Source organism: Oncorhynchus clarkii, chromosome 22, assembly GCF_045791955.1.
Source record: "Oncorhynchus clarkii lewisi isolate Uvic-CL-2024 chromosome 22, UVic_Ocla_1.0, whole genome shotgun sequence".
Classification (NCBI taxonomy): domain Eukaryota; kingdom Metazoa; phylum Chordata; class Actinopteri; order Salmoniformes; family Salmonidae; genus Oncorhynchus; species Oncorhynchus clarkii.
The window spans coordinates 9,562,462-9,587,315 of NC_092168.1; the positions used below are offsets into that span (position 1 = coordinate 9,562,462).

Here is a 24,854-nt window from a genome sequence, read left to right on the forward strand (position 1 = left end):
CACACATTTTGTATTTAGACCCACTACATCAGTGTTTAATGGTTTTGAGATTTGTTTTTGTTGCATTCAAATATGGCCGCACTGTAACTATAGATGCACATATGCTAATGAAAAAATTTATACTTAAAAAATCTTTCTCATGAACCATAAATCAGATTGGTTGATCAGATTAGGTCCTGATCTATGGATTTCACATAACTGACCAGGGGTGCCAGCTTATGGTAGTGAAATTAACATTCAATTCTCTGGGAACAGCTCTGGTGGACATTCCTGCAGTCAGCATGCCAATTGCACACTCCCTCAATGCTGGAGAATGTGTGGCATTGTGTTGTGTAACAAAACTGCACATTTTAGAGTGTCCTCTTATTGTCCCCAGCACAAGGTGGACCTGTATAATGACATGCCGTTTAATCAGCTTCTTGATATGCCACACCTGTCAGGTGACTGGATTATCTTCACAAAGGAGAAATGCTCAGTAACAGGGATGTAAACTAATGTGTGCACAAAATGTGAGAGAAATAAGCTTTTTATGGAACATTTCAGGGATTTTTAATTTCAGCTCATGAAACATGGGACACTTTACATGTTCCATTCATATTTTGGTTCAGTGTAATTAGCCTAATGAATTTGAGAATGATTAGTTGCTGCATTAAAAGTGGGCCACGCTACACCACTAGATGGCACCATATCACACCAGGGATATAAGAACTGAACCAATGGACATGAGGCCATGAAATTTGGTATGTATGCCTTATGTATATGTCCTTAGAAGCTGTATGAATATAAATTCACTGCAACCTTAGCTGCACCAGATCAGTTGGTGGCACTATAGATGTTTTGGCAACAGTGCCACTGTTGCCAACACATTGGCAACAGTGGCACCATAGGATACTATAGCAATAACTATAGATCAAGTAGACTTTGTCTCATGAAAATTAATGTTAGATTAAAATTATGCAGATGAACAATGTGAAACATTTTGAAAATAACACTGAAAATATTTCCTAAAAATATTTCCTTAACTTAAACCATTAGCCAAATTGACCACAGAATTGGTATATAAAATCAATACTAGACTAAACTTCACTAGCGTCATCCTTGTGGTATTGAGAGGTAAACATGGTAATGCTTCCGCTGATTGTCCATAAAGGAAGGTAGCGCCTACATGCTAGAGGGCTTGCTTTGTCCTTTCTGTCATCCTGTGTATCCCAGTCATTGCTGCTCACAGCTATATTTAGAAGTGAACATTTACATTTTAATTTATATTTCAATAGTGTACCGGCTAAATTGCAGTGGTCTGAACTTGGGATAGGCTCATTCTACCGATGACGGGCACAACACGGACACCTCGGATGATATAAAATAGGTTCTTGGCTACAACATACGTGTTTACACGTTTTTTTTCGTAAAAAATAATTTAGTCAAATGATACAACTTGTTTGATAACCCTGTTTGTAAGCTTTCAAATTATATCAAACTCAACTGTTTTTTCAGTGATGAAGACATGGATGTAGGGTGTGGTATGCAAAATGGGTCAACTTTGAGCACCTCTGTTTTGGCATTCAGGTCATTTGCATTAACCCATTTTTGCGCTGACTCGATGCACACTCACTGGACTCTACCCACAGACTCAGACATACTGACACTCAAACAGACACGCACGCTCACACACACAAAACACACACATGCGCATTGACGTCACACACACACGCACACACACACACTGCTGCTACTCTGTTTATTATCTATCCTGATTGCCTAATACATTTTAACCCTTACCTACATGTACGTATTACCTCAACTACCTTGTATCCCTGCAGATTGACTTGGTACTGGTACTCCTTGTATTGTGTTACTATTTTCTATATGCTAATTTTCTTACATTTGAAAACGAGCTCATAAGTAAGCTTTTCAGGGTAAAGTCTACACCTGTTAGATTCGGCGCATTTGACAAATACAATTTTAATTTGTTTTGGTAGAGATTTCACATTTTGATCAGAAGCTGCAACAGCATGTAACGACTACATTATTGGTAGTAATGAGTGTAAAGTGGTTGGAAATCACCACTAGAGGACATGGAAATAATGAAGTATTAGCCTATGTATGATTTGGGTTCAGGAAGTTTAAAAACATTTTTTTTATCCCTAATGTAAAAATCCCCATCCACCTTTTTAAACCTTATATCCCAAATGTGTAGGGCCATTGCACATTCATCTACTGATCAAGTCTTGTTATTGTAAGACCCTCTTTGTTTCTTACATAGTGTTCTTACAGTATGTTGCTGTGTCTGTGTAGGCTATGTAGAGAGGCCTTCGGAGGAGCCCGGCTGGGGCAGACTGGAGCTGGCAGCAGTCATCCTGGTGCCCTCTACCCTGCTCTGTGTGAGCATCCTGCTGGGTGTGTGTGTGGTGCAGAGCCAGCCCTGTGCCTACAACCGGGCCCACAAGAATGACGCGGAGGAGCCCCTGGATGACCAAAGTCTTATGTCCCCCGATAAGTGTCTTAAAGACCTCATCTACGATATGAGCACCTCCGGCTCAGGCTCCGGTAAGAGAGAGTCTATACATGTATGGTTCAATGTACAGTCATAGAAACATAATCACTACAATGGGCATCCCCCATCAAGCCCATGGGTCTCTAATGGGGATTCTATTTAGGCATGCACGGGGGAGAGCAGGTAATGGTGCTCTGATAGATGGACCTCATAACCAACTTAGCATTTTAAATCAATTTGATGTTTTAATATTGAAAATTGGGCAGCAAGTGTGAGTAACAACACACTGAGTTCAGAGATTATAATTGGATTATGTTCCTGACGGAGCATTTGCAACGGATTCATCTGATTTTTGTTTTGTTTTACAGGGCTACCACTGCTGGTACAAAGGACAATAGCTCGGACAATCGTGCTGCAGGAGACCATTGGGAAGGGCCGCTTCGGGGAGGTGTGGCGAGGGAAGTGGCGAGGGGAGGACGTTGCGGTGAAGATCTTTTCATCCCGTGACGAGAGGTCCTGGTTCAGAGAAGCAGAGATCTATCAGACCATCATGCTCCGACACGAGAATATCCTGGGATTCATTGCAGCTGATAACAAAGGAACTTATTGACATATTTGGTCCAAATGGCACCCTATTCCCTATATAGTGCACTACTTTTCACCAGCGCCCTATATACTATATAGGGAATAGGGTGCCATCTGGGACGCATCCTTGATATAACTGCCCTTGATATGCTATTTTGACTGTCGTGACTTAGGAAAAGCTCCTGGCCCTAACTACATTTCATGTCATGTACATTGTTTTAAGGTGTGACAAGAAGCTTTCTCAAGTATGACTGTACACGTACACTAACCCCAGGTGTATGACCATGCCCTTTTGCTGTCTTCTGCAGATAACGGCTCTTGGACCCAGCTGTGGCTGGTGACCGAGTACCACGAGCACGGCTCCCTGTTCGACTACCTGAACAGGTACACGGTGTCTGTGGACGGCATGATCGTTCTGGCCTTGTCCATCGCCAGCGGCCTGGCACACCTCCACATGGAGATCATTGGCACTCAGGGTGAGGTGTTGGCACCTTTTACCTTCCCGTAATGGGAATTTAAGATGACTATCATTATTAGATTCAGAGTGATTGATATAATGTAGCATATTTAGGGTCTCTGTATCCTACAGGTCTACAGATATACCACGCACTACAAGGCTTATTTGTAGTGTGGTATAGGCTTCAATAACAATAGAAAACCTATGTATCTGTCAGTCTAGTTTTGGACTGATGCCATTTCCACTTTAGATATTCTATTGAACATCCCACAGGATTGGCATGTTTTCTTGTAGTGGAAATAATGATTCACCAAAGGTCAGAACTATAATTACAGGGACTTGGCGAGGGCCTCCTTTTATAACAGAACAACCATAGAAAATCCTCTTTCTAATCTTAGAAAAGCTACTTTCCAAAGCACACTTATTTATGTTGCTAGTTACTTGCGGATGTGAGCTTGTTGCCTTCACAAAGAGAGCCTTATTTCTATACAAATGGTTTCTTCTGGATTCTTTTTCTTTAACATGTTTGCACAGTACTACTGTTAATCTATTGTTAGCATCTATTTTGCAAGGGCAATATAACAGTGACAACAAACATCTGTCGATGTTAGCAAGTTATTGAATAGACATGAAATATAACCATAACCAGGGTTGAGGAGTAACGGATTACATGTACATGTAGTCCGTTACATGTAAGGGATCACAAAAAACTGGTTACTGTAAATATTGTAATCAGATTACAGATACTTTTGAAAAACTAGATTACTTCACGGATTACTTTTAAATTCGGAAAGGATGTTTGCAAAAATAAATCTTTGACACTTCTCTGTTTTCTCAATGACATTCAAATCAGCATTGAAAGAAGGTCCAAGTTTAAATTTGTTCCACCTTGAGCGAGTCTGACCACAAGTCAGAGACCACTATGATTACACACCAAATGTGTTTGATGACTTGTGGGAAAAGAGCAGGAATGGGCTTTTGTAGGCTACAGTCCAAGCTATGTCTTCCAATGGTGCGACTGCTGTTGGCATCAGAAGATTATCCAACTTGAATAAACGCTTGGAGGTAAGGATGACAGCAGTGGTGTAGTCTACGGCGATACAGCTAACACTTATTATTGATATCTACATAGCGCATTAACGTGAATCACACTGCTGCTCTCTCATTTAGCTATTTGTGACTTATGGATTGTGGTTGTTGTGGATGGCTGTTCACAAATATAAATATATATTGAACCCAATAATGGTTGAATTCAAGAAGTTTAAGCTGCCTATCAATCATTGTTTTTGAAACCAGTGAACAGCCAGTGAAATATGCGCTCTTGTAACAGCTGCATAGTGTGGGTCCCAGCCTATGGAATAAAAGTGGGGCTTTTATTGCTCAATCTAATTCATGCCGATAAAAAAAATAAAAAAAATCCATATGCCTAATGGAGACATGCTCAAACTCGCACACGTTTGATAGACTTAAAGGGGCAGTCTGTAGTTGCTACATCCATTTTGGAGTTATAAATTATATATACATTACCAGTCAAAAGTTTGGACACACTCATTCCAGGTTTTTTCTTTATGTGAAGACATCAACATTATGAAATAGTACATATGGAATCATGTAGTAACCAAAACGTGTTAAACAAATCAAAATATATTTTATATTCAAAGTAACCACCCTTTGCCTTGATGACAGCTTTGCATACTCTTGGCATTCTCTCAATCAGCTTCATGAGGAATGCTTTTCCAACAGTTCCCACATATGCTGAGCACTTGTTGGCTTCTTTTCCGCCACTCTGCGGTCCAACTCAACCCAACATCCCAATTGGGTTGAGGTCTGGTGTTTGTGGAGGCCAGGTCATCTGGCCCTTACACAGCCTGGAGGTGTGTTGGGTCATTGTCCTGTTGATAAACAAATGATACTCCCACTAAGTGCAAACCAGATGGGATGGCGTATCGCTGCAGAATGCTGTTGTAGCCATGCTGTTTAAGTATGCCTTGAATTCTAAAAATATCAGTGTCACCATCAAAGCATCAGCACATTATGTATGGTCAGTCCTTGCATCCATAGCTCTGTCTATTAATCTTAGAGTGGTTACATTTCTCCAGGCCCATCCCTCAGTTTTTTACCAAAACAGGGGCGACCATTTTGTTATTGTTTCATCTGTGGATTTGCCCTTTTAAAAAGCTGTACATTATCAAGATATCAAATTGTCACCACCAAATAGGTAAGCAATAGACCTATAGCAAATGCAGCACATGGCATTCATTTTTCACATGTAAGTAGCACTTTTCAGTAGTGCTCAAAGCATGCCATTCCATGAGCGCAGCATTATTTTTCAACCTGAATCAATGAGCCCAATCAGTCCTCCATGACAACAAAATCATGAACAACAGAGTAGGCCTGGCTATTAAGTCCTTAGTTTTGGGGTTATGCTCAGGTAAAACAATTTGGCTAATCTATACTTCCATATTTCCAAGTCGTATTCTTGAATATCAAGGGTATAACATTTACTGGAATGACTGGAATTCTGATAGACTTTGGTTTTTAATGTAAAGATAGAACTTAATTGTATTATTATTATATGTAGTAGAAAGCGATGGGTTAGAGGAAGCCTACATAACCAACCCATAAAGTAACATTTAACATCCATGTATGGCCAGCTATGTGAACTTTAACATTGCTTTATCCTGCAATAGATGTTGTTCAATTGGTAACATAATGTTTGTCTTCTTCTAATGCCTCTTAAGGGGGAAGTAATCTAAAAGTAACTGAATGTAATCAGATTACATTACTGAGTTCGGGTAGTCCAAAAGTTACATTACTGATTACAATTTTGGACAGATAACTAGTAACTGTAACAGATTACATTTAGAAAGTAACCAACCAACCCTGAATAACTATGTTGTAATGTGTGCATCCATATACACTAGACATGTATTTTGCAATGGCCATACAACAGTGACAATACACCCATGTATCACTTTAGCAAGTTATTTAAATTACATGTAATAAAACTATGAGTTGTGTTGTGTTTTACAGGGAAACCTGCCATTGCCCACAGAGACATCAAGTCTAAAAACATTCTGGTGAAGAAGAATGGGACGGCTGTCATAGCAGACCTCGGATTGGCTGTGAAACACGACTCCAGTACCAACATCATTGATATACCGTCCAATCACAGAGTAGGAACAAAGAGGTAACTAGGCAGCTTTTAACTGAGAGCAAATACCATGGGCTTGTCTATTGGCCACTTTGATCAACTTTTTCAATTATTAGTATTTTATCTTTTTATATCCTTTTTAGAGAGATGGAGGGAGCAATATTGGCCGACAATCAGGAAGGTCTCACGTTGACTTTGAGTGTGTCCAAAATGCCACAGCTCGAGTCAGAAATGGTGCACTAGGGAATAGGGTGCCATTTGGGAAGCATCCAAGTCTTTACATCTCCCTTGCCCTCGTTTGTTTATGAAATTGATGGCTAGCCGACAGGTATCCTCTTCCACGCGCTACCTCCATCATTCAGAGCTCCTATTTTTAGGACACCATGTGTCGTTTGTTAACTGTTAATATAGTGATGGGACCGATACTCACATGGAGCCCTGTCTTCTGTCTATATAATAATAAAATGTATTTGTCTGTGTATCTCTGTGTGCCTGTCTGCTGCCTGTCTGCAGGGTGGGAAATGAACTTTTTGGTCCAACAGCCACTGGTGGAAGATTATTTTACTGTCCAAAATGTATTTTTCTCCGCAATTACACCACAAATCACCCCCCAAAAATGTATTACTAGTAAGAAGTAATGGTTTATATTTCTTAATTTCCTTTCATTTTTGTGACCTGCTTCTTTTTAAGCAATGTATGTTAACATGAATCATTTCGATCCAATAATCCAAACAGATAAACAGTTCTACAGCTGAACATCAAGAATCAACAAAATGCCTGCCCTGCCACAAAATGCTGAGTGATACAGCTTATTTAATATTTTAGTTCAGGGCTCAATGCTGACATTTTTTTTACAAGAAGTACATGATGTTCTCATGAGTAGAAATGTAGAAGCACAATAATAAATCAAGGAGAGCAATGACTAAAGGTTCATGAATAAACGTTTTTGGGAGTGATCCATCCTCAATCAAGCACAGTCATTAGGTGAGACAAAAATGTTCAGCTGGCCCTTTAAGGGACCAACTGTGGCACTTGCTTGTCTGTGATGGAGAAGAAAAAAATAATCTCAGACTGCGATGTCTTCCTAGCAGCAGACAGTTGCAGCAAACTCAAACTAACTTTGATAAACAACCTAGCATGTGAACACTGTCCAAGAAACAACGACAAAGTCACACTTTTAGTAGCCTTTCTTGTCAGTTCGACAAACCACTACGTGTGGGCTTTGGATAGAAGAAAAAAACAGTTCCCAAATGCTCTGTGTGACCACCTGCCAACATGGCGTGTGAAATATAGCTATAGTACATTCTTACCCGCCGATGACAAACTATACTCTCATTTGGCGGGTGGATGGTGATCATTTCCAACCCTGCCTGTCTGTATCTCTGCCAGGACGTTGCGTGTCTTCAGATGCGTCAGTGTTGACTCACTCCCCCTAATACCCTGTTGGTTAGTAGTTAACGAGTTCATCCTCCCTCGGCAGGTACATGGCCCCAGAACTGCTGGATGACACAATCAATATTGGCAGCTTTGAGTCATTCAAGCGGGCAGACATCTACTCCCTGGGCCTTGTATTCTGGGAACTGGCAAGGAGGTGTTCCATCAGGGGTACGTCTTTTTAAAACTCTTAGTACAAAAGCAAATACAAAGGAAGGCTACTAGAAATGGCAGTATTTAAAGCTGAAGCTAATACTCTATTTCCTGTATGCACTATATGGTGCCATTTGCGACACCTTCAAGTTATTTAACTCTTAGTACAAAAGCAACATTTAAGCAAATGAAAGGGAAGTCGGGAAGTCTAGTCTGTGAAGCTAATGCACTCAGAAATGACACTGAAGTAGTGATTGATGCAGTTACTGGTTTATTGGTTAGGCGATGCATATACTTTATTCAGTGATTCATCATTTAATGAATATTAATCAATTATAATTTTACCACTGATATTAAGTAAACACAATTTCTCATATTGCCATGGAACTGATAAAGGATGGTACATTTGTGCCAGGGAAATGAAGAAATGTGCTTGTTTCCACCCCACCCACAGGACTTCAAGAAGATTTTCAGGTGCCTTACTATGATATGGTGCCTTCAGATCCTTCTGTGGAGGACATGAGAAAGATTGTCTGTGACCAGAAACTGAGACCCAACATTCCCAACCAGTGGCAGAGCTGTGAGGTGAGAGATTTTTTGTTTTTGACTGGGATAGGGTTGCAACTTTCCCAGCTTTTCCAGAAACCCCGGTTGGAAGATTCCTGGAATCTGTAGGGAATAGCAGGAACTCCGTGAATCCTCAGAACGGGAAGCCTAGGAATTTTTGGACAAATTTTACAACCCTAGACTTAAAAAAATAAAAAATAAAAATAATTTAGCTTCCACTACAGAGCCATAGGGCCGACTGAAGTCAGATTGGGAATACAATATACTTATTGTATATTAGCTTGGTTAGCATTTAGAATTGTACCTCTGTAAATTGAACTGCTGTTTTTGAGGAAGGTTTTACTTGCAATGACTGATATGGGGTTGTCTAACCTAACTTATTTGAATGCACTTACTGTAATTCTAAGTTGCTCTGCTCTGGACAAGAGTGTCTGCTAAAGAGCCAAAAATGTAACATTTTGACCTGTTGATTGAACATGATCCTTCTTGATTCACCAGGCACTGCGGGTGATAGGCAAGCTGATGCGCGAGTGCTGGTATGCCAACGCTGCAGCTCGCCTCACCGCGCTGAGGGTCAAGAAAACCGTCTCTCAGGTGACTGTACTCAAGGACATCAAAGATTAGCTAGCCCACTGGCTGGCGCACCAGAATGTACTGTTATTGGTCTGGAGCAAAGCATCCTCAAGACAACGCTGAAACAAGAAACACTCAGCTGGGTCGTATTAATTAGAAACCAAACAAAAGAAAATGGGGAGGGACTACCTAAACCTATCCAATAAGACGTTCTCATTACAAAAGGTTTTGTTGTGGTTAGTAAATGTAGGTTTTAGCACGGTGTTACAAATGCCTGTATCGCAAGAATCAAGATTTGTTTTGTTTTATGAGCGTTCATGTCCGCTTGTTCTCGTGAAGTCTTTTTGGTCTCATCTCCTTCGCTCCTTCTGTGCTGTTTGCACCTTCCCACTTACACACACACACACACACACACACACACACACACACACACACACACACACACACACACACACACCAAGCCTATTTGCATTTGAGGGTTGGTCCAACAGAATTGGTCACATGGACACCCAAACACAATGAGACATTATTTTACTGTAACAGAGGGGAAGTTACCTTTTCTAACGATACCCGTTTTATGTCTCGACTCCCAGACCCTGATAGAACTGGAGGATCAGTGAACATGATTGTGGAACATTTAATGCACAGTTTCTGTCACACTGTGACAGAAATGCAGTACTTGGTACCAAGTTCTGCTAGGAGCATTTTAGCCACATTCTGTTAATGTGCTAGCTGTCTAGTCTGTTTTTATAAATGTGCAATGAGCATAAGAAGCCACATTTTATATAAGGTAGGCCACTTGATTCCAACATCTGAACAAAGTGGACAGACTAGTATGCTGTTCAAACAGTTGGAGACGGACAGGAGGTTGTGTTCAGAACAGTTCAACTGTTCTAGCTACCTTGCTAGCAAGCAAATAGATCCAAATTGGCTAGACTTTAGATGTAGAGATTAGCTGGCTACTCACTAGCGCGTGGGCTTGTGCTTGAGAGATTGTTTATGAGAGCTGTTTTAATTTCCTATAATGCCTGTTAAGAGAAGTTGGTCATTTTTAGTGCATGGTTCGGGTAAAGAAGAAAAAAAAGGGCATTTTCATAGACTTGAAAGCCAGATCAGTGATTATTGCAAACAAACAGGTTAAATACTATTTGATAAAACAATGTAATTATTAATGGGTCTTGTGGTTGTGGAAGGCTTATATTTAGCATAGGTATAACTTCAAAAGTCTTGAATTCATTCGATTATTCCTGACCGTTTGAAATGCGGTGTCTTGACCTTTTAATTGTGCAACAAAGCTTATTTAAAGAAAACATTTTTAAAAAATCAAGATGTATATCGTGAATCGGCCATATTTAGATGAGCGTTTTAGTGCACTAATGAATACGACCCAGCAGTGAGCATGCTCAGCTTGTGCTGCCAAAAGAGCCTGCTGCTGTTCAGCAGGGAACACTCCTGTCCAGCCCTGCAGTGTGTGACTGCCTGGAACTGGATCAACCAATCCAGAGGAACAGGAAATGAAACTGTGACCTATCAGAAGAAAGATGGATGATTTACAATGTACCGATTTCCCTCTGCTACCTCAGATGTTTTTAAGTGCCCAAAGCTTGAAGTTGCACAGTGAACGCTTCGTGCCATATTATACTGTATGTAGTGCTAGGCAACATGCAAAATGACTGTAAATGCTAAATGTTACTGAGTAACGCACTCACTGCTATGCCTGATTTGTACAGGACACACAAGGTCTATACCCATAAAGATAATTGTTACTTGGGAGCTACCCCTCCCTCCCCCACCCCATTGTCATCTATATATATTTTTTTATATATATTTTTTTTTAAGACTTGAAAATAATGCCTATTTCAACTATACTATGTTTTTAAGTCAAACATAGTCCAATATGTTGTATAATAAAATAGATGATTTTTAAAGGTGCAATCTGTAGGTGTAACAATGACAAAGCCGGCAACCCACCCCTGTTTTTGTCAACAGCTGAGGGATGGAGATGGAGAAATGTAACTACTCTCCAATTCATAGACGGGTGTGGATGCAACGACTGATCATCCATGATATCAAAATGATAGTTTTCACCATGTTTTGAGGCTATACAATGCAAACAATTGCATTGTTTACGAACAATGGAGTAAAACAAGCTTGCATTTTCGGTTCTGATGTGGTACGACAGTCTTACTAAGCTCATGACAAAATGTATAAATTATATTCTTCAAGAGTCAATATCATCAATTGAATAAAAGTTTTAAAAAACAACTATGTAGCAAACACAGATGGTCTCTTTTTAAACACAACCGCACAAATAATGTATGATTTAGATGTATTTTCCCTAACAACCGCATCTTCTCTGAGAAATAATGTATGATTTAGATGTATTTTCCCTAACAACCGCATCTTCTCTGAGAAATAATGTATGATTTAGATGTATTTTCCCTAACAACCGCATCTTCTCTGAGAAATAATGTATGATTTAGATGTATTTTCCCTAACAACCGCATCTTCTCTGAGAAATAATGTATGATTTAGATGTATTTTCCCTAACAACCGCATCTTCTCTGAGAAATAATGTATGATTTAGATGTATTTTCCCTAACAACCGCATCTTCTCTGAGAAATAATGTATGATTTAGATGTATTTTCCCTAACAACCGCATCTTCTCTGAGAAATAATGTATGATTTAGATGTATTTTCCCTAACAACCGCATCTTCTCTGAGAAATAATGTATGATTTAGATGTATTTTCCCTAACAACCGCATCTTCTCTGAGAAATAATGTATGATTTAGATGTATTTTCCCTAACAACCGCATCTTCTCTGAGAAGCACAACTTTTGTTATATTACAGAAGAGAGAACTACACCGAACAAAAATGTACACGCAACAATTTCAAAGATTTTACTGAGTTATAGTTCATATAAGGAAATCGGTCAATTGAAACGAATAGATTCGGCCCTAATCTATGGATTTCCCATGACTGGGATAATATATATATATATATGCATCTGTTGGTCACAGATACCTTGAAAAAAAAGTAGGGGCGTGGCTCAGAAAACTAGTCACTATCTGGTGTGACCACCATTTGCATCAGGCAGCGCAACACATTTATTTCGCATAGAGTTGATCAGGCTGTTGATTGTGGCCTGTGGAATGTTGTCCCAATTCTCTTCAATGGCTGTGCCAAGTTGCTGGATATTGCCAGGAACTGGAACACTGTCATACAGATTGATCCAGAGCATCCCAAACATGCTCAATGGGTGACATGTCTGGTGAGTATGCAGGCCATGGAAGAACTGAGACATTTTCAGCTCATGGAATTCTGTACAGACCCTTGCGACATGGGGCTGTGCATTATCATGCGGAAACATGAGGTGATGGATGAATAGCAAGACAATGGGCCTCAGGATCTCGTCACGGTATTTCTACATTCAAATTACCATTGATGAAATGTAATTGTGTTTGTTGTCCTTAGCTTATGCCTGCCCATACCATAAACCCACCGAAACCATGGGGCACTCTGTTCACAACGTTGACATCAGGAAACCGCTCGCCCACACAATGCCATACACGCTGTCTGCCATCTGCCCGGTACAGTTGAAACTGTGACTCATCTGTGAAGGGTACACATCTCCAGCGTGCCAGTGGCCATCGAAGGTGACATTTTCCCACTGAAGTCTTACGCCCCCGAAGTGCAGTCAGGTCAAGACCCTGGTGAGGACAAGGAGCACACAGATGAGCTTCCCTGAGACGGTTCTGACAGTTTGTACAGAACATTCTTTCGTTGTGCAAACCCAGTTTCATCAGCTGTCTGGGTGGCTGGTCTCAGACCATCCCGCAGGTGAAGAAGCCGGATGTGGAGGTCCGGGGTTGGCATGGTCTGTGGTTGTGAGGCCGGTTCAACGAACTACCAAATTCTCTAAAATGACATTGGAGGCGGCTTATAGTAGACAAATTAATATTAAATTATCTGGCAAAAGCTCTGGTGGACATTCCTGCAGTTAGCATGTCAATGGCACCCTCCCTCAACTTGAGACATCTGTGGCGTTGTGTGACAAAACTGCACATTTTAGAGTGGCCTTTGTAATGTTTAATCAGCTTCTTGATATGCCACACCTGTCAGGTGGATGTGTTATCTTGGCAAAGAAGAAACACTCTCTAACAGGGATGTAAACAAATTTGTGCACAGAATTGGAGAGAAATAAGCTTTTTGGAACATTTCTGGGATCTTTTATTTCAGCTCATGAAACATGGGACCGACACTTTACATGCTGCATTTATATTTTTGTTCAGTATATTTAGATGGTTTTGTTGTTTAATACATAATTATGGAAACACTTATTTCATAGGGATATATTTATACTGTATATCCAAGGCCTTTAATTGAATGCTGCACTATGTAGAGACACTATGAAAGGCCAATGTGAAAATATATACATTTTGTACTTTATTTTAATTCATCTTTTCATTTAGATACGTTTTTTCATGCAGTACATTGTTGTTATAAGTTACTCAAGCAGTACACCCTTTACCCAAGATAATATACATGTCTGAACATTTTCAAATTGTTCACATGAAATTGTTTTTTAGCTAGAGCTTTTGTGTTATCAAGAAACACGGTCACTTTTTTTATTGACATTTGTTAATCGCCTGGAATATGATAAGCCCCTTGTAAATGCTTTTCAGTCGAATGTGTTTTTAATTAATTGTTGGTTATCTACTAAAGAGGAATTTTACAGTGAGTCGTCAGCACAGCCATACGTTTCAACAAGGACTGTGTTCAGGCTGCTCATGTGAACACTAATACCATTGTGAGATCTGGCTTGTGAACCCTTTCCATAACAGGCTTAGGAATGGAAATACTGTGTGGGTGTCTACTGTACACCACAGGGCAGGCCTGGTGCTCTGTTTGTTTAGGCCTGAAGCATGTTCAATCAGAATTATAGCACAGACATGTTGCCAATGTACATATGTATTGTCTGTGGTGTCATTTGACTTTAAAAAACAAAGTCTCCAATTCATTACAGAGATTGTTTAAGATGAGTGCTGTTATAGAATAATACACTACTGATCCATATCAATAATACACTTTACTGATCCATATCAATAATACACTTTACTGATCCATACCCTGGCTTTTAATTACTTGTATGTAGATTTACTCTGTTGTGTTGTGGATGGGATGGTGGCAGTACAGTATCTATGAAGCATGGTCAATGTAGCCTCTGTAGTTGCTTCATGGGGTGTAAATGACCGGTTCGCTGCTCTGCTGCACATATAACCGTATCATTTAGTCAACGTTACAATGACATTTTGCATGTAAAAACAATGATTTGTTTCACTCAATATCTGTGTAATTATTTGACAAATTATGTAACAACAAAAAACTCAAATATATATTGACATTGCAGTATTTAGTGCTCTGCCTGTATCCTGTGGACAAACAAATGTTATTTGTCTTAGTTGGAATACAGTCATGCTTTTGTCATGTGTCGAGGCCTACAGTCGAGTCAGTTTCTATGGCTGAGTTTACACAGGCATCCCAATACTGATATTTTCTCCCACTAATTAGCCTTTTGACCAATCATATCAGATCTTTTCACACAGGCTGTTTTTCAGAGCTGATCTGATTGGTCAAAAGACCCGTTAGTGGAAAAAAAATATCAGAATAGATTTGCTTCTGTTAAGACCATCAGTCATTCCAAAGAAAATAGTATTTGTGTAATATCTGGTCAAATATATTTTTTGAAGATTGTGTATGACACGTTTTGCCTGCTCTGGGAATGCGATGCTACTTTCATAAAGAAGGATTAATGCTGGGAAATGTCATCCTCCAATCAATTAGCATCGTTCTTTCTGTTGACTAGAGTAACTAGTAACTGGGGGCGGCAGGGTAGCCTAGTGGTTAGAGCGTTGGACTTGTAACCGAAAGGTTGCTAGACCTGACAAGGTAAAAATCTGTCGTACTGCCCCCTGAACAAGGCAGAACAACAATTTCACTGTCATTGTAAATAAGAATTTGTTCTTAACTGACATGCCTAGTTAAATAAATAAAATACAGCTATTTAGTGTTGTGAACTCGGACATGATATCTGTCAATATGATGTGTCATTGCATTGTCTTTCCGTTTTACACTATTTATTATGAATACGTGACAACAGTGAATCAATAAACAACTTTTCATTGAACACGAGATTTTTCTGAGTAGTTTAATATTTCATAATTTTTACCAAATGTAATTGCCATGACAGATTATGATAGAATCAGGGCACGATTTGATCTTCCTGAATGAGAGCATTTTAGTTGGCATACACAATAAATTGTCATTTCAGGTAAACTATCTATTTTTCCCTGCAATGAATCTGTGGTTCAGAAAGCATTACAGCGCACTTAACAATTATAGACATTTTTGTCCGTTAACTGGAGGAAGTAAGCATTGCCACCGTGGCTGTTTGCAGCACTACTCAGATGAGTCAGCCGCTCCTGAATGTGCTGTGCTTGGGTTTAACTGACTCTCTCCATTCGATTCTACGGCACAGTGACTGAGAACATGGACAGTCATAATGTGTTCATTTAGATGTGGCTTTTTTGTGTGTTTTTTTGTACATTTCAGAAGCCAGGCTTGGTTTTCTCAATGGTGAAGTGACTTCCTGAGAAAGTGTTAACGGGCTCAAAATAATTGATTTGAATGTTCTGCAGAGTTGAGATAAAACTGTGTCATAAAAACCACTTCCAGTAGTGCACACACTTTATAAAACTCCACTGCTCCAGTCTCACACTGAAGGGCAGGACAGGAGTGAATCTCCAACTAGGCAAAGCTTATTTCAACAACTGACTGTGAACTTCCTACGTTCAGATAATTGGTCAATTAATATCCCAGCAACTTAAAGCCGATCGGCATCATCTAAAATTTGAAAGAGTACGGATATGTTGGGACTTTTTTTTAGTTTGTTCTACACATTTGTCTTGATGGTGAGGTATTGCAATATGTTAAGGGTGACAACCATTATAATTACATTTCTTGTTGCAACTCATGTGACGCGTCACAAATGGCACCCTATTTCTTACTTAGGCTGCGTTTAGACAGGCAGACCAATTCTGATCGTTTCCCCCCCACTAATTGGTATTTTGACCAACCAGATCAGCTGTAACAAATATCTGTAGTGATTGGTCAAAAGACCAATAAGTGGAAAAGAATATCAGAATTGGGCTGCCATAGTGCACTACTTTTGACCAGGGCCCTGCTCAAAAGAAGTGCACTATATAGGGAATAGGGTGCCATTTGGGAAGATCTCCTTGTCTGTACAGTGTTACAGTGGAGGGAGATTCTACTGGCCAGACAGTCCCGTGGGAGCTTAGGAGCTGGCACTGCTAAGGGTCACACGTTCAATGGGCCAGAGGGGAATGCAATGAGGCAACACTGCTGTTCATTGGTCTGTTTCGTGAGGAGGGTATTACCAGAGGGTTCATATTGGGCCTGTCCCAAATGGAAACCTATTACTTACATAATCCATTACTTTTGACCAGAGCCCATCTATAGGGTGAACTTAAAAAATGTTAAAAAATTAAGTGTGGGACATTCTGATTCTGAGTCTCTCTTTGACTAATTCCTAATGAATTTGTTTTTTGCCTCAAACACAAAGTTCTGGGGTGCTTGAATGGATAAGGTACTGTCTGTACGATCATAAAATACATATAGTTTATCTTGTAAAAATGTATGAGGAAAAAAATACTTCACTATCAAAGAACAATAGAAAAATGGTCAACACATCACATATCTGACATTGATTTTAGTCTTGACTGTTGGCCTGTGTGTGATTTCCTCTTGGATCAAACCATGTCTGATGCCTTCTAGCCATTGACCCATGCTGTGTGTTTGTAAAGCAAGTCTCTAGCCCCGAGCGAAAGCCTGCTTTTGTCTGTCCTCACAAGACAAATCTCTTTGCTTGGCGGACCAGAGAGGCTCAGGTTGACTCCAACCCATTCAGAAAACAGAAACTGGAGTGAGTGGAAGCAGGTGCTGATGCTAGTCTAGACCACAGAGGTGGCAGTTTTTCATGCATTGCTGATTTCTGACAGACCATAAATCAAATCGTACAGACTGCACAAAAAAAGGGGGCTGTTTGAAAAGAGAGAGAAAAAAAAAGTATGCTCGATTTTCCTTTTCCTGGCCACAGCAGAGCAGACAAACGGTACACAAGAAAAATAAAAAGACACACAAAAGGGTGGAAAGAAAGTGAGCAAAGGGCTGTTATCGGCTAACACAGGAGCATCATAATCGCATGGTGTGGATTTCCGCTTTCGCACATTTACTTTAAGCTGCGCAGCAGTGGCAGGGACACACCACATACACAACACATGCATAGTTACTCTACTGTACTAGCTGTACCAGAGCTACACTATGGCGCTGTGAAGAGGGAGCGAGCTCCACTCCACCATGCAATCCACCACGAACTTCAATGGGCTCCAGCGACAGGGCAGCCAGGACAGTTACATTATGGAGGTCTCTCTGCGGAAGAAGGGTCATCTATGGTATCGGGGCTCTCTGAGGGGACGCCATGACAAACCCAGTCAGAATGGGGGGACTACTCCCGGGACTCTGCCAAGAGGCTGGAAACAGGTAAGCGAGAAAGCTTTGAGAGAAACAGGATAGAGTTAACAGTTACTCTGTATATCAATTGTCATGTACGCTATAAGTATTCTTAGAGGTCATTGATGTTAGTAGAGACGACAAAACGGTTTCAGAGTGGCATCCGAGAGGTTTGCATTAACATGTACTGTACAACCACAACCGAGAACTTGCAATGACAAAAAGCCTTTTGACAAATTTAAATTTTTTGGACAAACTAGTTCACTAAGCAGGAAAAATACTTGGGGAAAAAATACCTGTGATGTATATGTTTACGATGAAAATGTCAAATTTCTTACCGAGAATATAAAGAGACTGGTGTCCATCTAGTCTATTTTGCATGGAATGAAATACATGTGCTGTGACCAAGTTGAGAATAGCTATTTTCACAGTTGTATTTCTAAAATATATACTGTACAAATATATGAAATATACATTTGACTCTCCAGTCCAACAGAACCCGCTCAAACTCCTTGGTGGATTACTCGGACCCTCAGCGGTAAATACAAGCCCTCTCATCTGTAATAACATTTACACCGTTAACACTATGATACATACACAATTTGTGCTTTAATAACCCAAGGTGGGACAAGTCTGTAACCCCATTTCTCCTGAACATATAGGACTACTGTCACAATGCAAAAGCAAGACAATGAGACGTTTGGATTTGAAATTCAGGTAAGACATTTCATCCGTTTTCAAATTCTTTTTATTTTTATTTTTTATTTATTAAGAAATACATTAAAAAAAAGTTTTTTTAAAATGCTTTCACTGCATTGTCAGTCCGGCCTAGTGACAGTGTGACTCCTCTTGTTGTAGACATATGGTGTGCAGCTGAAGAACAGCACTGCGGTGGAGATGTGCACATTTGTGTGCAAGGTGCAGGACGATAGCTCGGCTGAGAGTGCAGGCCTGACCACCGGTGAGACACCCACCCACTTCCTCTCCCTATGGCCCAGACTCAGCTTCAACGCTGTGCAAGTATAGTTTTCACACAGAGAGATGTCCCCGCTACACTCATTACAATACATCTAACTTTCACGTATAGAAAGGCCAACAAGTCGACGCCTAACTACTCACATTCGCTGTCTCTCTTTAGCTCTCCCACACGCATTTTATTGTGGTCGACGTTTTCGTTACGATATCTTTAGCAAGAAATAATCATTCTACAATGCTGATTTTTGGGTCAGTCAAACTCCCAGCACCACAGCCGAGATTAAGATTGGTTGCTTGCGTGTTAACCCTTTGAACATATCTCCCACGCTCTCGCTTTCTCTATCTTCCTCTCGCTGTCGTTGTGCATGTAGGTGACGTTATCGTCACCATCAATGGGTTCAGCATTGAGGGGTCGACCCATCAGCGCATCGTTGACCTGATTCGAGAATCCACCAACTTTTTACAGTGAGTAAAACCAGCGATGACACCCAAAACCCAAAGAATGTGAGAAAAACGTTCAACATATTAAAATGCTTCTAAAACCTTGATATTGGCATTAGCCTTGGTTTCAACCTTGCTGAATAGCTCCCTCTAGGAAACATAAAGCTACTCTATCCTCTAGAAGGGTCAGTAGGATGTGTATGTCTGCTTGTGCTCATCTTGCCTCTGTGTAATCTCAGGATGGAGACGGTGTGTGGGACGGTGGTGAAGAGGATTGAACTGGAGAAGAAGATGAGCTTGCTCAAGGTGTGTCTCTCTGACAGGGCGGATGTTTGGCTTCAATAACAGATCATAGTGGGAAATATGGGTGGTGTGCACTGTGCAGTACCACATAACTCCACCCCCCATAAAAAGAGCACACATTACAAAACTATAGACCGGTTCCATATAGCTATTTATAAACTGGGTGGTGCTTGCCCTGAATACTGAAAGCCATGGTCTATCAGACCATATACCACGGGTATGATAAAAACATTACTGTTTACTGTTCTAATTACGTTGGTAACCAGTTTATAATAGCGATAAGGCACCTCGGGGATTAGTGGTATATGGCCAATATACTGTACCACACGTCTAAGGGCTAGATCCAGGCACTCCGCGTTGCGTTGTGCGTAAGAACAGCCGTTAGCCGTGGTATATTGGTCATATACCACACTCCCTGGGCCTTATTGCTTAAGTATACTGCACAATTCCATGCACAAATCCTAATGTAGATGAATTGGGTCACAGGGAAACACACTATTATAGAGGCTATGTTCAGTACTGTATAGCTGACTTCAATCATGTCTAATGTGTAGCGGAGTCGATCATGTTTAATTATCATGTCATTCTATGTTTTTTGTCCACACAGCATACCCTGGGAGAGAAATGGGTGGAGTTGCAAGCACTCACATTACAGGAAAACCGCCTTACGCAAGGTGAGGGGTTTTGCCCAGCTGTGAAACCACAGAACTTCCTGTCTCATTAGCTGATGTGAAAATGACAAGTAAACGCTGAGGTGCATTAACGAGCTTCGTTTACTGTCATTGTGACGCATTAACTGAGAAGTAATTGATATAAAAATGTCCTGTCAATCAACCACATCCGTCACAGTGCACATGAATACTGTGGTTGGAGAAGTCAACTAACTGCCCTTCCCTTGTCTCCAGGTAACCGGAATGACAGTTCTCTACACCCCTCTATGGACTCCCTGATGTCTCTACTGTCTCCGTCTGGACACAGTGACCACTGTGGCCACCGTTTCTCCAGTGACAGTAGCTGCCGGAGTGGGATGACAGAGGACAGTGTGTTTGGGGACCTGAGCTCTCCCAGCCCCTGCAATGTGGCCAGTCCAGATGATAGCTGCTTCTTCTCCACAGACTTCCCCCAGGAAATGCCCAGGGCCCTGGCCAGCCTCAGCCGTCCCCATAGCGATAGCCTGGCTGGCAGCAGTGGCTCCCTCTCCTCCTCTTCTTGGGACCCCTCCAGAGCCTCTCTTTTCGGGACACTCCCCAGGAAGGCTAGGAGAGCCAGCGTCCGCAAACACATCCTGAAGTTCATCCCTGGATTCAACCACTCAGTGGAGGAGGAGGACACCTGACCTATGAACGAACACTACAGTAGGTCTGTGTCTGATGTGATGTTCAATACAAACATTTCCTGCTGAGACTGAAGCATTGCCAATATGGACACCGTGCCCCTGGCTCAGGAGTAGCCACTCAGTGAACATTATTGGGATAAAGATAAATATCCCTTGGACAAAGGCCTTCAGTTATCTATAGATACTGTATACATGATGCACAATTTTCATAATGAGAAAACAGCATTAATCCTTAACGGTAACAATTATTTGGAATATAGAACACGGGAACTCAGTTCATGTGTGTGCAGACAGTGCAACAAAGATTGTGCTTGCCATTTCCAAAAATGTTACCATTGTATGTAGGGTGATAACTATGCATGAAAAGCCATGATTTTCCTCAATTCAATATTTTGCTTGTATATAACTTGAGAAGTGTTATGCTTTGCATATTTGATGCATGCAATGACAGAATTTAGCAGCAAGTCTGTCAGGTTTGTCACCTAAAAAGTGTGAGTTCTTAACCAAGGTAGCTAACTTCATAGTTCAAAACAGGATGTGGGCAGAGAAGGAGCTACTTTCTTGACTATTTTTGTACCCATACCCAGGTTTCAGGTTATCTACAACTTACTTTCAGTCTTGATAGTTATACTACAAATAAGAACTGTCTTCCCTCTAATTCATGGCATTTTAACAGAGTGCCATGGAATGATACTTGACTGTTTTGAATGTATGCTTGATGTTTGCCATTTGCTGCTTTCATTGAGATTCAAAAGACATGTTTAAAATTCCCTGAAGACAAGTGACTGTATAATTTTACACAAATAAAGTGTATAGCGACAGTTTAGGAACCAACTATTTACATAATCTCTCTCTCATACTGCCTTCTATTATTTAAGTACATCTGTGAGTGAAAAAAAAAACGGATTAACATCCACTAGATGGCATTGCAAGCATTAAATGCTTAGGACTTTGAATTATATCAGAACATACCAATGCCACACTGTAAAAGAACATACCAATGCCACACTGTAAAAGAATGAGGTTCACAATATCTTGCCTAATGTGATGCCAGTGGGGTGGCAGGTATCCTGGTGGTTATGAGCGTTGGACTAGTAACCAAAAGGTTTCTGGTTCGAATTCCCAAGCTGACTAGGTGAAACATCTCATTGTGCCCTTGAGCAAGGCACTGAACCCCATTTGCTCCTGTAAGTTGCTGTTGATAAGTGTGTCTGTGAAATATAAGTAGGACAGTTAAAGGAAATGTACATGTACTGTTGACCTACACCAGAAGATTGGAATCACAAAGCACTCCATGCTTATTCCTCCAGACCAGGGGAGACCAGATTAACCCCTTAATAAAAACATGGTGTTCTGTTTCTCTACGACCTCCAGACGAGTCCCGACACTTGAAGGTAACCCGTAGTAACAAATGGAAGTAGTTCTGCGGCGAAAAAAGTGTATACACACACACACACACACCCTGAGCTTTCTTATATCTCCTAGATATAGAACAGACACTTAAACATTCTTTGATTTTAAATTAAGACCCCTTTAGGCCCCCCCCCAAAAAATAATTTGGCCTTTATCACATTTTTTTGGGGGGGGGGGCCTAAAGGGGTCTTAATTTAAAATCAAATAGCTAAATGATCCATTGTATGACCATCTTAAATTCCATTTGTTAACGTAGAAGAGGTGGGGGGTGGGGGGGCACTAACGGCTTAGACGGAGGTTAACAGGGTGGTCAGCGCTATACTGAGACTATCCTTCCTTTCTCTGTTAGCTTGGAGTCAAATGAGAAGACCAGTAAACAAAGGAAAGAGCTGCTGAAAAGAGAATTAGAGAGCATACAGAATGTAAACCTTATTCTCTTTACACAGCTATATGACAATCCCATTTAGCAGACTCTTTTATACAAAGTGACTTACTGTCATACGTGATATGAAATGATGCAACTTAGCCAGCAATGGTAGGTGTTCTTGTTGCCATCTCTTAAGGGATCCTTAAGCATGCAACATGTGCCCTCAACGCCGTAGCTTACCCTGCTTTCCACATGAGTAAACCTACAGGAGAACGTTCATCTGGTCTCAGAATGGCACAGGGGAGGTGGTCACTCAGGATGGATTATACTAAACAATCAGTACAATCAGTTCACTTGTCCAAGTCACACAGACAAAGAGCCATTTGTTGGTCCAACACAAAACCTCTGTTCTTCATTGGCTCAAACATGCTTAAAGAATTACATCGCACACTAGCACAAAAAAAAAAGACAGCTCGGCCTCACATCATTGATTAAAATGCAGGATGGTACTCTCCCTTACTAGCCAATGGGATAACTAGGACCGAGAATTAGTATTTTGATTGGATGACCGCATTGGCCGGCTGAAGACACTCAAACTGTCTGGTAACTGCTATGACAAAATGCTCGTCGGGAAAAATCAAAAGGAGGTGGACAATTGACGAAGTCGGAAAAGTCTGATTATTTCAACACCACAAAAGGGAGATAAAATAACTATGGACAGAGAAAAGAGCAATCCTCCTCCACTGGACCGGGACGGGATGGAGGGGAATACAAACAGGGTGGCATCCCAGGTGGTGGAGATCATCAGTGGGATGAGTCTGGGAGCCATCCAGTCTCTGGAGCAGGCTGTGGAAGAGGAGGAGGAGGGAGATGACTCTGTGTTCTATGATGAGGGTGATGCTCCATTAGATGGGGAAGGAAGGTCTTGTCCCTTGGTCTGTGGGTCCACCGAGAAATCAGCTCAACCACAGAATGGGAAGGTGAGCCTACTCAAGGCTGAGACAACCGGTGTAGTCATGGAGAATGGAACAGGGAAAGATCCCATCACGGAAGGAGGAGAACGTCGGAGCTCTGCCCTTTCGGGTAAGGGTGATACTGGGCCACATCACACCGCCAGTGGCCGAACTAAGCCCCAGACAGTCCAGACAGAAACATTGGCACAAATCCCAACTCAAACACTTGCAGAGCCACAAAAACATACAAGACAGGACACATTGATGAACAAAGGTAAGGAACTCAGCATTATACGGAGAATATTCCATACAATCAAAGTAAAATTGTCAGTATCGATAATCCAGCACATTCATTCCACAATGAATATTTTTGGTAAAATTACCATAACCACATTTATAAGCAGATTGATATTATTTAGTACACTATAATGAGAGAACTCAGAACATTAAAATTGTGACAAATGTGTACTTCTGCATTTAAGCTTCTGCTTCACACAAGATGGAGGTGAAAGATACACAGGAGCAGACACCTGTTACTACTCCCCCGCCTGTACCTGAGGAACCTCAGCTATACAGGGCGGCAGAGGCCCCATGCTCCTCTGGTGACGAGCCCAACAGTGCGAGTCAGGATGAGGAGGACACAGACAAAGGTTCCCAGGATTCCCTGGCCTGTCAGGGTACAAGTTCCCAGTCCTCAGAAGGACAGAAGTCTGGCCGGCCCGGTCATCAGAAATCCTCCGACCACAACACCAGTTCCAAATATAGCACTGTCTCCTACAGGAAGATACGCAAAGGTAACACTCGCCAGAAGATCGACGAGTTTGAGTCCAGGATGAATCTATAACGTTACATCAAGTTAATATCTTGAAGATGGTGCAGCTTTACTTCAACTGCATGGAGCTGGATGGGGGCATGCTAAACCAGTCGCTATGCAAATTGGAATAACGATCACCTGTCGTCGTTGGTTAAGTCTGTCTAATACACAATCCTAACAGATTTTCAGTGTATCATATTTCAAATATTGACATTTCACTGTAACGTTAAGTCCCTACTGAA

The 24,854-nt window shown here is 41.0% G+C and overlaps 3 protein-coding genes across 4 annotated transcripts in view; all 3 read left to right on the forward strand.

Annotated features, from left to right (window-relative positions):
• LOC139380313 (activin receptor type-1C-like) overlaps positions 1-11,682 on the forward strand; it is a 28,291-nt gene extending 16,609 nt beyond the window's left edge. The window contains exons 3-9 of the mRNA XM_071122911.1: positions 2,296-2,547; positions 2,863-3,091; positions 3,386-3,555; positions 6,570-6,726; positions 8,171-8,295; positions 8,732-8,862; positions 9,343-11,682. Of these exons, the coding sequence (XP_070979012.1) occupies positions 2,296-2,547; positions 2,863-3,091; positions 3,386-3,555; positions 6,570-6,726; positions 8,171-8,295; positions 8,732-8,862; positions 9,343-9,468 (1,190 nt within the window). The 3' untranslated portion in view covers positions 9,469-11,682. The remainder of the gene's footprint in view (positions 1-2,295; positions 2,548-2,862; positions 3,092-3,385; positions 3,556-6,569; positions 6,727-8,170; positions 8,296-8,731; positions 8,863-9,342) is intronic.
• A 5,923-nt stretch (positions 11,683-17,605) lies between these two features.
• Positions 17,606-21,899, forward strand: LOC139380188 (cytohesin-interacting protein-like). Its single transcript, XM_071122641.1, has 8 exons — positions 17,606-18,040; positions 18,499-18,548; positions 18,673-18,727; positions 18,869-18,971; positions 19,357-19,450; positions 19,666-19,732; positions 20,337-20,403; positions 20,635-21,899. The coding sequence occupies exons 1-8, from the start codon at positions 17,858-17,860 to the stop codon at positions 21,063-21,065; spliced, it is 1,050 nt and encodes a 349-aa protein (XP_070978742.1). The 5' UTR covers positions 17,606-17,857; the 3' UTR covers positions 21,066-21,899.
• A 1,866-nt stretch (positions 21,900-23,765) lies between these two features.
• LOC139380316 (ermin-like) lies at positions 23,766-24,791 on the forward strand. Of its 2 annotated transcripts, none has more exons than XM_071122913.1 (2): positions 23,766-23,928; positions 24,281-24,791. In XM_071122913.1, the coding sequence occupies exons 1-2, from the start codon at positions 23,862-23,864 to the stop codon at positions 24,640-24,642; spliced, it is 429 nt and encodes a 142-aa protein (XP_070979014.1). In that variant the 5' UTR covers positions 23,766-23,861; the 3' UTR covers positions 24,643-24,791. The 2 variants fall into 2 exon arrangements, with proteins under 2 accessions (XP_070979014.1, XP_070979015.1); XM_071122914.1 differs by lacking the exon at positions 23,766-23,928 and adding an exon at positions 23,993-24,072.
• Positions 24,792-24,854: the final 63 nt, after the last annotated feature.

Excerpts from the sequence above, each read along its gene's own strand:
- LOC139380316 (XM_071122913.1), top strand. The coding sequence starts at position 23,862 with ATGGAGAATGGAACAGGGAAAGATCCCATCACGGAAGGAGGAGAACGT. Across the intron at positions 23,929-24,280 it reads TCGGAGCTCTGCCCTTTCGG|CTTCTGCTTCACACAAGATG; the intron begins GTAAGGGTGATA and ends TCTGCATTTAAG.
- LOC139380188 (XM_071122641.1), top strand. The coding sequence starts at position 17,858 with ATGCAATCCACCACGAACTTCAATGGGCTCCAGCGACAGGGCAGCCAG. Across the intron at positions 18,972-19,356 it reads GAGTGCAGGCCTGACCACCG|GTGACGTTATCGTCACCATC; the intron begins GTGAGACACCCA and ends TTGTGCATGTAG. Across the intron at positions 19,733-20,336 it reads AGAAGATGAGCTTGCTCAAG|CATACCCTGGGAGAGAAATG; the intron begins GTGTGTCTCTCT and ends TTGTCCACACAG.